The following is a 15,637-nucleotide window of genomic DNA, read 5'->3' as shown; positions in this document are numbered from 1 at the left end:
GTGAGCTGTAGATCATATGCTTTAACATAGATCGCCATCTAGTGTTGGGTCCGGATGTTTGCACTTTGTTTTGGTAGGTGACTCCTCCTTTCGGTGATAGTGCACATGGATATCGACTACCTCCCCAGATTGTTTTTTTCCGCCATCGGATTCGGATGTGTATTGCTTCTCTCCGGTTCGGTATCGTTCTCGAATCCCTTTGACGTGCAATCCTCTACCCTCGACGGTATTGTCTTTCAATCGCGGATTCCCTTTCGACGTGTATCATTTAAACTAAAAAACCTTCAATTGGGAACTTCGAGGCGGGCCATCGGGCCTACCTGTGTCGACCACGCCAGCAGTCGATGGAACGGACTCCATTTAAGCTATGTCACAGGTGTCATGCTAAATTTCCATGCACTGACTTGCACGAGGTCTGCAATCTCTGCTTATCCCCGGACCACAACAAACAGGACTGTGGAGCGTGTCCATCATTCTGATCGAAGAAGACCATTTGTGATCTTCGGGCTCGATGCCACGAGATGTAACGTGGTAGCGGTTCCATACCGAACATCTTCGGTGAAGATTCAGATTTCCACTGTCCAGCTGCAGAAGCCGAGGACGAAGAACTGGTCTCCATGTCCGAGGCCGACTCCGACATGGAAGAGGAACTGAAAATCACTCCGGGTCAAGGTACCATGAGTACAGATCCTCATGTGCCCACTCAACCAAAATCTAAGCCTCTGGATTCACCTTCGCCCTCGGGCTCAGATCGGCACCAAGAAAAAGTTTCAGAAGCCCCGCCCTCCAGCCCGGCTATGAAACACAAAGACAAGCGTTCTGGCTCGAGCCGGCCCCATTCGGGTGCCAAATCATCACCTTTGGCACCGAAACATAAGACAAAGCATTTGCTAGTCTCCACACCGCCGGCACCGAAGACACCTTCGACACCAAAAGCCTCAGAGCGGAAATCCTCCAAACCTAAAGCTTTGGAGCCGAAATCGTCCAAACCGAAAGCTTCGGAGCCAAAATCCTCGACACCTGAAGGATCGGAGCAGAGATCCTCTGCGCTGAAAAGTTTGAAGCCGAAACCTGCCACTCCGAAAGCTTCAGAGCCCAAACCGGCTAAAACCAAGCACTCTGATTCAGAACATTCAACGCCCAAAGTGTCTCAGCCCAAATCTTCAACGCCGAAATCAACTCCTACAGAAAAAGATACTCCATCCAAAGAGCCTCTGTCTGAGGACCCACCTTTGGATACAAAACAAAAAAGACTAAGTATTCACCCTAAAACTGGACACCTCTTGGCCATTCTTCCTAAAAAAACAGAAGCTGGATCTCTCAGAGGATTGCCCTATACCTCTGAAGAAAAAGGACATGGGTACTAACCCTTCTCCTCCTTACATACCTCCCTCTTCTCCTCCTAACCCAAATTTAATCATTACACCATCAATTTCACCACCACCTCTACTATCACCTGACCCACAGGATGAAGATAATGGGGATGGGGATGAAGAGCAGGATATTCCACAAGATCAGGACATACCACAGGACACTGACCACTGGGAGAATTATAATAGGGAACCAGATCAAGACAATGACCCGACCTGTATCCCTCCAGACCCTACCCACCTGACAACAACATTGGCTATGTTCAGCTTATCAACAGGGCTGCTCAATATCACGGGGTGGAGCTTCATACAGAACCTCTAGAAGAGCATTTCCTTGTTGAGACACTAACTCACTCACAAACGTCTACTAATACCAATGCTCAAGGGCATGTTAAAACACATGTATGAGGTATTCAAAGACCTTGTTAGATCCAGAATACTCACACTTAGAGTAGATAAAAGATACAATCCCGCTTCTACTGACCCTGTATATATAAAAGGGCGTATTGCCAATGCTCAGGCTCTCTTAGCACGCTACAATAGGGCTCACTGTGATGAGTTGGAAAACCTCATGCAACATTTGCCAGATGAGTATAAAACGAAAGCTAACAACCTCATTCAGGAAGGCAAGCTCATTACCAAGACTTCCATCAAATGTGCACTAGATGCGGCAGACACAGCATCTCGTGCCATCAACACTAGCATACTATTGCGCTGACATGCTTCTCTTAGAATCTCTGTCTTCAAGCGGGAGGTACAATCCTCCATACTTAATCAGCCTTTTGATAAGGGGCATCTTTTCGGGTCAGCTGTCAATTCTTCCCTAGAAAGGATGAAGAAAGACACAGAAACTGCAAAGACCACGGGGGCCCTACAATTACCTTCTAGCAGGGGTTCCTTTTGCCGCTCCTTTTACAGGCGTTGCTCAAAAACAGTGTCCACAGAGAATCCCTCCTCCTCTTATAAGGGTAACAACCAATCTACCTCCTCCAGAGGTTATTTTCGAGGAGGCTACAGAGGAAATAATAATAAGGGAAGAGGCAGAGGTAACTCCACCTGCACTCCCCCTGCCAACAAACAGTGACTTCCCTCCGCTACCCCCGATCATTACACTCCTGTCGGGGGTAGTCTCTCACAGTTCCTACCTGTCTGAAAGTCAATCACCTCAGACAAGTGGGTAATACAAATTTTCCAGTATGGTTACTGCCTGGAACTTACCTGCACTTCCCCAACTATTCTTCCAAGAGAACATGCAATGTCACCAGAAGAGCTCACCCTCTTAAAACAAGAGATTCTCTCTGTTACAAAAACACGCGATAGAACAAGTCCCATTACATCATCAAGGGACCGGAGTGTACTCCCTGTATTTCTTAATTCCAAAAACAGACAGCTCTCTCAGGCCTATACTAGACCTCAGACAGCTAAATCTCTACTTTCAGTCAGACCACTTCCACATGGTCACCCTCCAACAGGTGCACCCATTGCTTCAGCAAGCCGACTTTCTATCCACCCTAAATTTAAAGGACGCCTACTTCCATATTCTCATTCACAGAAAATATCTCTAGTTCGTGGTGGACGGACAAAATTACCAATTCAAAGTTCTCCTGTTCGGGGTAACTACAGCACCCAGGGTCTTCACCAAGTGTCTGGCAGTAGTCGCAGCTCATTTAAGAAGACAACACATTCACTACTTCCCTTACCTGGACGACTGGCTAATAAAAGCCAGATCACAAAACAGCTGCATACATCATACTCACAAAACAGTTCAGCTGCTTCACGACTTGGGATTCACTGTAAACCTCACCAAGTCTCCCCTGCAGCCATCCAACACGCAAGCGTACTTAGGAGCCACAATAGACACTTGCAAATCTCTAGCATACCTCAACCCAGTCAGGATACCAACATGCAAAATCTGATATCGCAATTTCAGCCGCAACACTCACTACCAACCCATGCGCTCATGCAATTGATCGGCATGATGGCTTCTTGCATTCTAATCGTTCCTTACGCAAAACTTCAAATGCGTCGCCTACAGGAATGCTTAGCAAGTCAGTGGAACCAGGCTCAAGGTCAGTTAACAGATCTAGTGTCGGTGGACGGCCGCACCCATCGCTCTCTGCAGTGGTGGAATACACAAAACCTTTCCAAGGGGCAGCCATTCGTCGACCCGGTTCCACAGATAGTGCTAACAGCAGATGCATCGCTCACTGGTTGGGGAGCTCATCTTCAAAAACCTACCATTCAGGGCATGTGGACCCTCCACATAAACCATCGGGAGCTACTAACAATGTTTCTGGCATTGAAAGCTTTTCAACTGCATCTAGTAGGCAAAGCTGTCCTAGTTCGTACAGACAACATGATAGCAATGTACTACATACAAAAACAGAAGGGGAAACACTCTCTACAGCTTTCACAACTACCTCAAATCTCTATGGAGATGGGCCATACCTCAAAAGATATATCTCCTTGCAGAACTCCTCCCAGGAGTAAACAACCAGATTGCAGATCCGCTCAGTCATCAAAGACAACAGATTCCCAAATGGGAACTACATCCTCATGTTCTCCTCCCATTCTTCCAGATGTGGGGCTACCCAGAAATAGATCTCTTCTCCACACCCCTCAACGGAAAATGCCCAAGCTTCGCGTCCAGGTATCCTCACCCATTGTCCAAAGGCAATGTGCTATGGATGAATTGGTCAGGAAAATTTGCTTACACTTTTCCTCCTCTCCTGCTAATTCCATTAGTGGTTCGGAAGCTCAAACAACATTCCCTGACAATGATCCCAGTTGCTCCCACATGGGCTCGACAACCATGGTTAACAACCCTGTTGGAACTATCAGTAGTTCCTCACCAAAAACTGACGTCTCCCCCAAGCTTCTCACTTAGAACCATGGAGAGATAAGACATCCAGATCCCATTCAACTCAACCTTGCGATCTGGCGCCTGATATCATGGAGTTTGGCTTCCTTAATCTTCCGTCAGACTGCATGAATGTCATTAAGGAGGCTAGACACCCTACCGCAAGAGCATGCTATGCAGCAAAGTGGAAACAATTTGTAATTTACTGTACAAACAATAACACCAATCCACTAGATGCTTCCATCCAAAACACCATTTACTCTCGGTTATACCTACAGCGTTCTAACTTAGCATATACATCTATACGCTTACACCTTGCTGCAATTGCTGCGTACCAACAAAACAGACAACACTTGTCTTTGTTTTGAGTGCCTGCTATCAAAGCCTTCATGGAAGGACTCAAAAGAATCATTCCTCCTAGACTTCCACCCTCTCCAGTGTGGAATCTTAATATAGTCCTCACAAGACTCATGGGTCCACCCTTTGAGCCATTGCACAAATGTGAACTACAGTTTCTCACCTGGAAGGTGGCCTTCCTTATAGCCATCACATCGCTTAGAAGAGTAGGTGAGCTCCAGGCACTAACTATACAAGAACCATTTTTACAAATTCACCAAAATAAAGTGGTTCTTGGGACTAACCCCAAATTTGTACCTAAAGTCGTTTCTGCATTTCATCTCAGTCTGTTGAGTTACCTGTTTTTTCCCCTCAAACAGACTCCGTGGCAGAACGTGCTCTTCACACATTGGATGTAAAAAGAGCCTTACTATATTACATTGAAAGAACTAAATCTTTCAGAAAAACTAAACAACTCTTTGTTGCTTTTTCACCACCGCATAAAGGCAATCCCATATCAAAACCAGGTATTGCACGGTGGATAGTTAAGTGAATCCAAATATGCTACATTAAAGCTAAGGGCACATTAACAATTCCCCCTAGGGCGCACTCTACACGCAAACTAGGGGCTTTTATGGCATTCTTAGGGAACATACTCTTAGATGACATCTGCAAGGCTGCAACATTGTCTGCAGCACACACATTCACAAAGCAGTATTTTGTAGATGTGTTAGCAAAACAACAAGCTACTGTGGGCCAGGCAGTTTTAAGAGCACTATTTCAAACCATTGCAACAGATACAGGTTTGCCACGGCTTGGGAGATAACTGCTGTTTAGTCTATGCTAAAGCATATGATCTACAGCTCATATGCCTCGAACAGAAAATGCTACTTACCCAGTATGCATCTGTTCTTGGCATATAGAGCTGTAGAGTCATATGCACACACCCGCCTCCCGGGGTACCTTTATCTGTTGAAGTATTATCTGACTTACATACACTATACATGGACATCCCTTTACTACTTTTACTAACTCCATCATCACCCTTACGGCAAAACAATCTGGGGATGGAGTTGATGCCCATGCGCACTATCACCGAAAGGAGGAGTCACCTACCTCGTGACTGCAAAGACTTCTAAGAAGAAAACAAAGTGCAAACATCCAGACCCAACACTAGATGGCGATCTATGCTAAAGCATATGGCTCTACAGCTCTATATGCCAAGAACAGATGCATACTGGGTAAGTATCATTTTCCTTTTCACATCCAAGTCCTATCAAGCCTGTAACAGTTTTTTCTTTTCACTGTTCCAGATGTCTTTTCTATTCCATAGCACTATTTTGTTGATAAAAGTCAGCTCTGATATTGTTCAAAAACATCTGACTCCCTCATGGAAGATGCTTACTTAGACAATAAATTGGTACATAGTCTCCATTCAACAAACTAACTTGTATATGCTGAAGGGTGCAGTCTCCCTAAGTCTTGAGGATGGATTTTTAGCCTCATGTGATCGTCTCTGTTATGCTGCCAGAAAGGAAATTCATCTAGCCCTCTTTGAAGTTTTCCAGGGAAAGGGATTTTTTCCTCCTCAAAGAGCGAATGAGCTACCTTCAAAAATATGGTCTTTTCTTTTCTCTGGGGAGTTCTAGCCTAGATAGGGCTTCAGTCACAGGAGGGTGCAGCTCAATATTTGTTCAGACCTTATATCCGGCACCACGCACAAGAAACCTTTAGCCATCCTTTGATACTAGAAATTCTGTCAATGAGGATCCCTTATTCAGGTGTTTTTCTGTGAAAAAGCAGCTGCTCTTATGGTTTACAAAATCCACCTTGGCCAAGTTGTTGAGAACTGAACTCGGAGGTTTTGATGCTACCCTGGTGGCTGGATCGCTCAGTCCTGTGGTGTATCCAGGAGGCGATCCGGATCCTCTGACTGGTGAGACTTAACAGCAACATGAATAGCAATTCAATTCTTTTCAGAACCTAGGATGGCAGTGGTGATCCTGTACATAAATTGCTAGGGGGTACCAAGTCCTAGGCACTGTGTATTCTCTGAAGTCATTTAATCTTGAAGTGGATCATTTACTGTCTGACTCGTTTATCAGGATGTTTACCTCTTCCTTGTGTCCTGTCCCACAGCTGAGACTCATTTCATCTTATCATTGCAAGGTTTGGGTCCTCTCATTCTGCCCATTCTTTCCTTTTCTCACAGTAGCCGTTCACATTTTTGTGAACTGCTGTAACATTGCAGCTTCAACTTTCTAATCATTCCATAGGCACTGATAGTTATTTTACCACATGTATTATATAGTTATACCCATATCACATTAGATTTGGTATTCTTCAAATCATAAGGAAATTGAGGTTGTTGACTCGTGCTATAAAAATTGATTTACAACTGGCACATGTGCAATATATGGGGTTTCTTTGAATTACTTTGTTCACTTTCTTATCCTATTGAACATGTACCTTTAAATGCGTATTTTCTAACCATAATAGCTATTCAGGTCATACATTCTTGGACGTGACAATGAGTTAAAAGGCATCTGTAGTTCATGTTTACATTTTGTTCTTATGGTATCTGGCTGACGCAGAAGCAGGCCATGTATGTTGCTATTGGTGGCAATCTAGTATAACTTCCATTTGCATAAATGAACTAGAAGTGTTTATTCCCTAATGTTGTTGTAACCTCTTGCCCGGTTCCCAAAGCCCCTGATCTATCAGTAATGTATAAAAAAAATGGCAGTGTGGCAGGCATCCATGCATCCACTTGTAAGGCCATTCTATGCCCTTATTTTCTCTAGCTCCTCTCAGACCATTATCTAGGTGTCTAGAATAGTCACAATAAGCTCCAAGAGGTTTGTAGATTTTGCCTATGATTGCAGTTACATAAGTGTTTGTTTCTAGCCTGTAGATCAAATACTGTTTGGTAATGCAAAAAATTATTGTAGCACTATTTTCTTGAGGAGGTAGTGTTTTTGAACTTTTGGGACTTCACTTCGAAGAATTTTGTACAATTCTATGGGAGCTTTTTTGTGTGTGGATTTATATACTGTGAACTAGACCCGAAGGTATCAGAGCACTTAACACGAGCACCAGTTATGGTACAGACGGACACATTCATTTTAGTTAAGCACGGGGAGATTAAGTGATTTGTCCAGAATCACCGAATGTTGAACGTCCCTGCCCAGACTCGAACCCGGTTCCCCGGCTCCGAGGTCAACTGCCCTAGTAGTTAGGCCACTTGGCACATTGCAAGAAATGTGTGAGGTTCTTTATTTCATTGCAAGCAAAATCCTCCAGTTTTAAATGCTGTAGATTCTATGTTTTTCTGAAAATTCTTAATAGGAAAAAAAAATTATTGTAATGTAACTTTTGGTAGGAGAATGTTCAAGCATTTCATCAGAGGCATACCTACAAATCTGAAAGTTTGGATTTACACTAATTTGCAGAATGATTACTTGGTGGATTTTTAATTTTAGTCAGCTGTGATTTACATCTCAAATGTTTTTAAAGCCCTTTGTAAGATGCAGCAGTTATCCACGATTAACTCGTTTTGGCGAAACTGGATCTACTGAAAGGATGTTGTCTTGTAAGGCTCGAAGTTGTAAACTCTGCGAAGGTGTATGAAGTTTAAACTCTGCACACCCTAGACCCAATGCAGATCAAGGACGCCCCCTTTCAGTGCAAATGTATGCCAATAAAAGGATCAGCACCACAAATGAGTCTGGGTGTCGGTTTCCTTTGCATCATGGTGCTTCAGGAGAAACTGGACGAGAATGCCTGACTCATTATTCTACTGAGGAAAATCTTAACCAGGAACAGCACGCACAACTGCAGAAATCAGCACCAGGTCATTCAGCTTAAATGTATAATGTCTTAAAGTAAGCGTAATGCCTTACAAATGTCTAGTTCTTTTACGAAACTGTTTCCAGGTCAGTGATTCTGTCTCCTGATCTGACCAGCTAAATAGTCATAGACCCCTCAAAGTGAAGATCAGGCTGTGTCAGCAGTTAGAATCCATGATGAGGCAGATCTGCTGTTGGCCTTCGCATTGAAGCAACTTTGGATTGCCTGAAATGCATGACCGCTGTTGCAACAGTGGGAGGGGTCCTCGTCAATTCAATTCCATAAACGATTGCTTCTGAGAAATGTGGTGATACCTTAACCCGTTGACTAGTGAGGCATATTAGTTAACTAGTCCAATAAAATTACCAACATGTGTACAATTCTGTTGCCAAAGGAAGGAAATGCTTGTTCCTTAATAAGTTTGAAATTGAATTTAAGAAGAGTAAATTTTTATGCACAAACCCAAATATACATAGTCTATACCTCATTGCTTCTCTCATATCAGCACAAAGTCACCACCGGAACTTCCACCACAGTTGGTTTGCTCTTTCTCGACAGACCATGTTCACTTTTGGGATTCTCTGGAGAAGTCTGGGATGTTCCTGCCGATTGTTCAATTCTGACCCTTCACATCTCTCCTGTGCTTTCTTCCCCATTAAGCGGCAAGCATTGCTGCAGGACTTTCATGGTGGATTTCTTTACTGCAACGCAGCAAGAGCTGAGATCTTCCATCTATTGACCACTTAATGCACAAGGGAATCCCCAAGCCTCCTAATTCCTTTGTTTAGAGACCACTGACAAATTCATAAAGGGGGTGGGGGTCTCTCTCTCTATTGGAAGATTCAAAAGAATTCTCTAGGTTAATAGGGTCAGGTATGGTTTTATGGAAACTAAATGCTAAGTGGATTATGCTTACGGATTGGCTGCCACCAAGGAAATGTTGAGTCCTCTCTCCCAACTAAAACCAAACTCAAGCAACAAACCCTGTCACTCTTCGCCTCAGCCGTCTGTCACAGTATCAACATTTCCATATGCGAGAAGACCACAGAAATCAGCAACAGTTTGTGTGCACTGGTAGCATAGACTGCCTTTTCTAAATGTGATCGTGCCTTTTAGTCATAGATTATTTCTATTACAAGTGCACGTGGTCGGCTCTTCAATCCAGATTATAAATCTTGTGTAATCAATCATAATGAATGCTTAAGAATGACCCTGAAGGAGAGGAGGTCTTTGAATACAAAATTGCACTTAAGAAATAAAATGAGTCTGAGAGGTGGATGGCTGCTCCCCATAAGAGCACTTCATTGGCCTGTAACGTGCAGCAGTATTTGTCGTGTCTCAGTTCTTCAGATTACATTTTTCACATTCCCTTGTTTAATAGAAATGTCTGTCTCAATATAGCTGCCATTTTCATCCTCTGGTAACTTCCAACCATATACCCTCTTCTCAAAGCAGAGGTACGGGAGAGGGAATGTTAGAATGTTGGTACTTTTTCAGATACTTTTAAATGATCTTATAAGTTGTGAAATCCTTGCAGCATAATTGACGGTACTGTGTAAACTAACATGTGCCATAGCATACAAGTGCCCACTTCAGTGAACATTCCAGGTATTGGCTTGTGTCACAGTTGTTCTATATTTTTTCCTCTCCAGGGCTGCATTGACTGGAATCGAAAGATCCTTAAGAAGGAGTTGGGTTTAGAGGAGAAGGACATAATTGATATCCCTGTGTTGTTTGAAAAACCTGGAAAAGAAAACAGTGTGGCTGCTCTCTTCCCAGATCTGGTGAGCAGAATATTAATGGGCCTTGCAGACCAGTTTGGAGCCATTGCGTGAGATTACATGTTCTATATGTATTGACACAAATAGGTCTTGTGATACCAAATCTTCTGAGTCTGTTTGTAGTCCCATTTCCAAGGGTTGTTTGTTATGAGACTTGTACTTGGTACCTTTTAGGTGAGGGCCACTGGAGGAAGTGAGAAAACACAGGCTAAAACTCACTCTCCCACACAATCACCGTCTCTCTCTCTCTCTCTCTCTCTCTGTCTCTCTCTCTCTCTGTCTCTCTCTCTCTCTCTCTCTGTCTCTCTCTCTCTCTCTCTTGATCTCCCTCAGCAGCCAAGAGAACCACACATCTGCAAAGTGAATGTAGTTTTTGAAGGCCCTGTTAGGGGTGACTAAGCAGCTAGGACATCACTCATCATGTTGAGTCTTAATGAAAATCAGGGGCGGCTCCTCCACTAGGGCGGAGGAGCGTCGCCTCACTGCTTTCTCACAGTGCGAGAAAGCCAAAACATGAAATGGCAATAACTTAAAGTTATTACCATTTTATGTTTACTTTGTGCATTGCGGCTGAGCGGGTGGGTGGGGCTGCTCTGCTCTTTGAGCAGGGCAGGAGAGGAGTGGTTTGCACACTCCTAAGTGAGTAAAGACTGTTTGACCGGCCCCTCGGGCCACTTACACCATTCATGCGCACTCTGCCCTTTCTCCATGAAGGCTGCATAGCAGCCTACATGGAGAACATGGCCACCCCATTAGCCCCTGGCTGGGCGGTGTCCTGACCAAAGTGATTGGCTTAGTGGAGGGTCCGGAGGGAGCCTGGCTGCCTGCTTCCTGTTCCTGAGGCAGGCAGGAGAGCAGGAGCCGAGAAGACGCAGGATCCGGCAAAAGGACGACAAGTTATTTTTTTTTTTTTTTACCCGCGATCCCACCTGCGAATCCCCACCCATGACCCCTCACACTGCCCCCCTCCCCGCGAGCATTTCCGGCCGTGACTATTGAAAATTGTATGACAGTGAAAAATAGATAAGAATGCTTATGGGGGGAGAATGGAAATATATGCATTGAAACAGGAACTGGAAGTTCTGTTGCAGAGTAAATCAACACCTACTGATTAAGGGATTTTATTTAAACGCAAATCATCAAAAAGATGATGGAAGCTTCAAGACAAACTAGGAGCCTGATACTGAGAAACCCTTATTGGCAGTAAAACGCAAACAAGCTGTGCAAACATCTCAATGATGGTGGTTGACAAGATGTGCCATCTAGATGAAGTACAAGTTTCACTAAGTGGCTTCTTCCTTATAGCACCACCGGTATCAGGGATTGTAAGTACTAGAATGCTACACAAAGAAGCAAGAGATACAGAATGGTTGAGCTGTTAAGTTTCCACAAGGAATGCGAGAAATCTTCTGTTGGCAATACACCTCCCACTAGAAAAATTATTCAGGAACTACTGTCTAGCAGATCGATCAGGACAGGGTTTAGAGAATGTCAATTGATCGGCTACTGTGCCCCTGAGTAGGGAGCTGGTGGCTTATTGTCAACTGCCCTTGACTCTGATCTCTTCCGAAATCTACTGTTCCTCCTGAATGCTGGTCCACTTTGTATTACAGGTTCCTGGTGCAAGGTCAACTCCAACAGGCATGGGCACAATGTAGTGCAAATAAAAGTGAATAGCCTTTCCAGGCCTCGGTTCTAGAAGAGCATATTTTTCACATGTTTGTCACATTGACCAATAATGTGATTATCGCCTTAAGGGGAGTAATGTATCAGTTGCACAGAGAGAATGACTTAACCTGCAGGGGATTGAGCTGTTTGACAAAAATGAATTAACTTATGAACTGAATGCGTGTCGCGATTTATCTATTATTTACTCTATCTGCCAATACCAAACTCATTTTAATTGGAGAGGCACTAGTGGGGAGAGGGGTTAAGAAAATGTCACTCTCTTCAAATAATGGTGAGAAAGATATGCCGAGTTAAACATTGGATCTGGATGACTTCTTTTACTGATTTTTGTAATATCCCTTTGCTCTCTTTGTCCAGGTGAACATGATAGTTCTGGGGAAACACTTGGGCATTCCAAAGCCTTTTGGCCCCATCATCAACGGCAAGTGCTGCTTAGAAGAAAAGGTGTGCTCCCTGCTTGAGCCCTTGGGACTGAACTGCCTCTTCATTGATGATTTCAGTTCATACCATGCGCAGTTAGGAGAGGTACACTGCGGTTCCAATGTCCGCAGGGAGCCCTTCGCCTTTAAATGGTGGAACATGGAGGTTTGAGATGGGAAATATGCTATGCATAATATGTAAATGCAACTGTGAAGAATGCAAGGGCACCTTGCTCTCTGGAGCTGATGGAAATAAATTTACCTTTTGGAAATCATTGTGCTTTTTATTCCAGAACTAAAGTCGGACACTAATTGAACAATAAGGATCTTTCTGGTCTAGCAGTTACACCAGTGAGTCATTTAAGTATGGATGTTGGGGGTGGAGAAGTAATGTGGACTACAGCTTACCAGGGACAATCTTTGTGATAAGGGAGGGCCTGCAGTGAAGTAATCATTAGAAAGTGAAGCATTGGGGTTTGGCAACCTTTCAGATGTGATTGAGCGAGTGTGTAAGTGATTATGCGTGTCAAATATTGGGTTAATTGTAGTTTTAGTTGAGCAGTCATTTGAGTGACGCAGTCATTGGAGTACTTAAATCACTGGGGGTTAGAATTCATGGCTGGCAAGCGTAAGGTGTCTTTATTGATGAAAAATGTGACCTTTCTTTTGATGAAAACATTTTCATTGAAGATTTTGATTGATAATGTACCCTTCACATAAATTGATACTGTTGATTGAAAAGTTTTGTTTCTTAATTTTTTTATTCAAAATTCAGCTAACCAGAATCTAATATAAGTCTGATGTTATTAAAATTGCTATTCACGGATCTGTTTTGGAGTTACTATGTCGGCCTCATTCTTGTGATTATTTGGCATGGCAATATTATTACTGTGGAAATGTTTGTGTAATTTTGCTAACATGTTTTCTCTAAGACCAACCTTGGATCAAATGCTTGTTTTATAGACATTAAGAGTGTCATTTGTTATGTTTGGAACTTTGCAATCATTGTTAGCATGGTGGCGATTTGAGTGCAACAGTAACTTACTAAGAGAAAACCCAAATATAGGACCACAATATTAACGTGTACCACAACACATATCAGTCGACTGGATTCCAGTCATCTGAGGGCCAGCATAAGAACAGATGGGCTGGAATTCTGGAAGGCATTCTGCTCTATCAAAATAAGGACTTTTCAGAACAACAGGTAATGCAAACAATTTGACTAGTATTAGGAGTAGAATGAAACTCCACTGTAACAGAGCCCAATAATCGTCTCTGACTTAGAGATACTGCAGAAAGAGCCCCTTAGCCATATATTCAGGGATAGCTTTGGGTGAATGAATCTCAGATAGCTCAAAATACTGTTAGATTCATGATTTAGTATAAAATACATATGTTTCTACATATCATCAAAGCGATATTCATAAGCCAATCTGGTGATTGTTAACTAGAATAAGGCTTCAGGAATCAAGCTGTAACATAACCAACATTACTACTCCTTTGAAAGAGACAACTATGAAGGAATATCCCATTACTGGTGTTTACAACATTTTATAAAACAGTGAACCTGTTAGTATACATAAGCCTGATCATTTCAATAAGCAATGAACCATGAGGGAAGAGACTAAAATTCACCTTACCACTTTTTCCCGGGCATTATCTCACCATCGATAAGGTAAACATTTTGGAACAATAGTTGTATATTGTCTATACCAAGGCTTCAGGACCCCATCAAGTTCCTTAAGTATCAGATCAAATCTGCCTATCTCGATAAACCTGCAGCAGGTCCCTAAATGTCATGTGGCTTGTTGTTGAGGTGTAACATAACAAAACAATCAGTTGAATAATTGGAATATACTGCATGTTGTATCAATGCTCCAGTCGTGGGCAATGGCCCCTTTAGCCACGCTATAACCACTCCACATTTTGCAAGCATCAGTAGCAGAGGTGTAAACCTTATAACTGATAGCGGGAGATGCACCACATAACCTAGTGAAACAATCTCGACGGCCAGCCTCAGCAAACAACTGCAATATCCTCAAATATTATTTTCACCTTACCCTAATAAATGGAGGTGGCACTATGCCGGGTGAAAAAAGGCAGCAGCATTGGTTAAACATTTACGGGCTATCAAACAAAATCACACATCAAATTGAAGCATTAGCTCAGTGGTGTAATATATCATATTAAGGAATTTGAAATGAAAAAGCTTGTGCCTATAGATAATTGAAATCAATGTAACTTGAGAACAGGAATATACCCAAGTCTTATCATCTATATCAACACCAAAATCTGTTTCCCATAATCGCTTATCAATGCAAGCCATGCTCGTAGCTGTCTCTAAGCACAGTTTATAGAGTTTTGAGACCCATCTGTTGTTATTATCTGATAGTAACATTTAGGTCAAGGGGGTAAACTGTAGTGGTGCAAGGGAAGTGTGGGAATGCCATCTTGGCAGCCTCTCTTAGCTGAAAGTAAATTAATATATCTAAAGTGTTAGTTTTTATTCTTCAAGGGACTAGAATTCCCACAATTCATGGATCAGAGACAGTGTTAACCTCCATTTCATGAGGCAATGCGTCCCTTGTTAAGGCACATCCCAAAAATGTCAAATCGATTCAATTCAACTCCACTCAATAACTAAGTTCTAGATCAATGAAATGTTAGAGTTTTAATACAAAATTAAAAAATAAACAGTGCAAAGTCAATGCATGCTATGAATGCTCTCAATACCCGTGTTTTACGTAAAGTTTAGAAAATATTTTAAGTCTCAATGGGCATTGACACCAGAAAAGAATCAGACAGCATCCCTAGTAGAACAGAAAAGTCTTCTGGCTCAATGCTAAAATCAAGAGTGTTTTTGCACTTTTCTTGCATAACAAATCAACATTTCTGCACTGCAATGTAGTGTGAACAAATGTATCATTTCTTTAACATATCGGGGCACAGGACAAATAAACCTCATTACCATGACACCTAAGCACTAACCGAACAATGTAATAAATATTCAGCACCCTCTATGCTAATATCATTTGAAGATGTTCGAACACAAGATACAATTCTATTCTCTATCAGATCTATGTGAATTAATATATCTTCTTGAAGAATTGTAGAGCATGGCAAATTGTTTCCAGTAACATCTGACCTAGAGAAAACTGAACATGAACAGAACATACATAACAGAAGAAATATATTAAGCTATTGTAGCTTGACTGTATACTGCAGAGCTTGTGGGAGACAATGGGTGTGGATTTGGGAAAGCACATAGTGAGTGAGGTAAATGACTTCCATCTTAGTTAAAATGGCATTTTGCAAAGAAGTGTGGCCTAACTA

At 42.6% G+C, this 15,637-nt stretch overlaps 1 protein-coding gene across 1 annotated transcript in view; it reads left to right on the top strand.

Moving 5' to 3' along the window:
* The window catches only part of LOC146867920 (protein-arginine deiminase type-3-like), a 406,190-nt gene extending 393,060 nt beyond the window's left edge, over nt 1–13,130 (top strand). The window contains exons 15-16 of the mRNA XM_085608648.1: nt 10,068–10,199; nt 12,243–13,130. Of these exons, the coding sequence (XP_085464774.1) occupies nt 10,068–10,199; nt 12,243–12,476 (366 nt within the window). The 3' untranslated portion in view covers nt 12,477–13,130. The remainder of the gene's footprint in view (nt 1–10,067; nt 10,200–12,242) is intronic.
* The last annotated feature ends 2,507 nt before the right edge of the window (nt 13,131–15,637 follow it).

The sequence above is a fragment of the Triturus cristatus genome, chromosome 1_2 (genome assembly GCF_964204655.1).
Source record: "Triturus cristatus chromosome 1_2, aTriCri1.1, whole genome shotgun sequence".
Classification (NCBI taxonomy): Eukaryota; Metazoa; Chordata; class Amphibia; order Caudata; family Salamandridae; genus Triturus; species Triturus cristatus.
Note: the sequence above shows the minus strand (reverse complement) of the source record. Positions and strands in the feature narration are given on the sequence as shown.